At 33.6% G+C, this 2,500-nt stretch overlaps 1 protein-coding gene across 11 annotated transcripts in view; it reads left to right on the top strand.

The window, feature by feature from the left end:
• The window catches only part of LOC138159483 (zinc finger protein 69 homolog), a 50,622-nt gene that overhangs the window by 5,248 nt on the left and 42,874 nt on the right, over positions 1 to 2,500 (top strand). For all 11 annotated transcript variants that reach the window (XM_069085855.1, XM_069085852.1, XM_069085854.1 and 8 more), the window contains one exon: positions 422 to 507. In XM_069085855.1, coding sequence (XP_068941956.1) covers positions 422 to 507 — 86 coding nt within the window. The remainder of the gene's footprint in view (positions 1 to 421; positions 508 to 2,500) is intronic.

Here is a 2,500-nt window from a genome sequence, read left to right as displayed (position 1 = left end):
CTTTTTCTTTTGGGCCACATTGCATCACTGACAATAAAATCAAAGTATGCTTTCTCTGAAGAATATGGACAATTGAAGTAGGGAGGGAAATGGCAATATATTTCTTTATTAAGTGAGGAGGTAACTGAAGCAGAGTGGGTATATCACATTCATTATCAGTGCACTTGGGAACAGAGCTTTGAATTCACATCATGGGGTCTGATTCTAGGAATGCATAGGGCTCTGTCTTCTGGAACTGCTTAGACCACAAAGTTAATATCAAGGATACAGGCCAGGAAGGAGATAGGGATCCTACTGGAACTCCTTTGACCTGTGTATGCTTGGGAGGTGGTCAAATCCAAATGCAGTGTTTCAATTTCTAGCCTTGTAGGTTTGAGAGTTATAAGAATGTCTCCCTTATGGTTCTTTTTTTCTTTCCTAGCTCTGCCTGAGAAACATGACCTTCTCCCCAAACAGAGCACAGAGGTGGAGGAAATGACCTCTGGGCTCCTGGCATCCAGATCCCAGGTGAGCCAGGGTTTCTTCTCTCTCCTTAAATACCACATCATCTTTCACTGAGTATAAAGGTTTCTTTCTCTTGTTCTGAAGATTTTTTTTGTCCAATAAAGTTGAACCTGAGCTTAAATTGTTCTTACCGAGGAGGCTGGTTGATGAAGGGTCCAAACTAGTATTTCTAACTTGCCTAGTGTCTTCTTTCAGTATTTTTTGTCTCTTCCTCATATTCCCTCGTTCAATCAAGCAGTTATTCAGGTCTGTATGTGCTGCTCACTATTGTGGTAAGATGTGAACAGAACAAAAGTAGAAGACACATATTGCACACCCCCAGTAGAATGTAAGCCCTTTGAGGGCAGATATTGTTTGGTTTTTGTCTTTGTATAATTAGCACCTGTATAGTACCTTACACTTAACAGGAGCTTAATATAAATGCATGGGTAAAGATACAGTCCTTGCCCTCAGAGGGGTTCTAAGAAGGTAGGAACATACTGTTTTTTAATTTTTAATTTTTTGGTATATTTTGTTTTGATGCAACAGACACCTCCCAACAGACACCTAAACATACCTTCATATTGTTAACTTTAGCTTTTTCATGCCTAATAAAAAACAATAATCATAATGGTTATTCCTTGTGTACTTAGTCTCCCCTATGTGTGTGCATTTTAAACTCCTTGAGGGAAAAGATTATGTATATAAAGTACATTCGATGAAATGGAGTTTATTGACTTTTCTCTTTTTTTTAAACTTTATATATTTTATTTTGACATTTCCCAACAAACATACAAACAACTCCCCCCTTCCCCTTTATGAAGTTAATTTAATAGAGTTTCATGAGAAAGTTTAGTGAGTGTTAAGCAAAACAAGATGGGTCCTTTAACTTTGACTGCATGTTTCTATCATTGACAATTGTATTAAACCAGAATTTTGTTTCTTCTCCTTGTTAACTTTATAAAGTTTTTTGTAGACATCATAATCTTTTGGCTCTGCTTTCTTTTATTTTTGGTGTCACTTCATATAAGCATTCCCATGTTTTTTCCAAATTCTTGAAATTCCTCATTCCTTTTGAATAATGTTTCATTATACTTATATGCCAGAATTTTTTAGCTATTCCTCATTTATTGGGTACATTTAATTATAGTATTTTGTTATTACACATAATACTACCTTGAACATTTCTGTACCCATGAATCTTTAGATAACTTTTTTTGTATAATTCCAAATTTTCCAGAATCTTTGAAATCATAACTTTACCATAAAAAGGCATGCTACCTTTTCCAAACCTCCAAGCAATATATTTTCTCGTATTTTCACATGTGTATTAGCTTGATGCATATGAGGTTTGATACCTCAGGGTTTTAAAAATTTATTTTAATAAGTTGTATGCATACCTTTTTGTTTTTATGTCAGTCACCTGTTGGGCATTTTCCTGTAACAAAGAAAAAAAATGTTGATTATAACTAGCTGATACAGTGACTAGGTAGGAAACATTCTTTACCTAAAGGGCCCTCTCTGCTTCTCTTACCAAAAGGAGGGAGATGTATTTCATCAGCTGTTCTCTTGCACTAGAGTTGTTTTAATTCATATTTTTCTGTTTTCAAACATTTTTTTCAGGTGGCTATTGGTAGTTTGCATTTTTCTCTTAAAAATAGTGTTCTGACAGATTCTATTAAGGAATGCCCTTTAATCTTACATATTTTTCTATCAACTTCTTATAGATTTTTGGATATCAGTTTTTACTAAACATACTTAATTCAAAGAGTTTTCCCTAATCCATACTTTTTTCTAATCCTAACTGTATTTAAAAAAAATTCTTCAGATGCTTTTAAAATTTTATATGATCACAATTATCTAGTTTGCTTTTATGATGTTTTTTATTTTGGGTCTGGTTATGAATTTTCCCTTATCCCTAATTCCAAAAGATATAATATTATAATATTCTATTCTCTCTCTTTCTTTCATCTTTCTTTCTTTCTTTCTTTCTTTCTTTCTTTCTTTCTTTCTTTCT

This window comes from Petaurus breviceps, unplaced genomic scaffold (genome assembly GCF_028583685.1).
Source record: "Petaurus breviceps papuanus isolate PSGF00001 unplaced genomic scaffold, PetGlider_PUasm1.0 176, whole genome shotgun sequence".
NCBI lineage: Eukaryota > Metazoa > Chordata > Mammalia > Diprotodontia > Petauridae > Petaurus > Petaurus breviceps.
The sequence above is the reverse complement of the archived record's forward strand: the minus strand, read 5'-3'. Positions and strand labels throughout refer to the sequence as shown.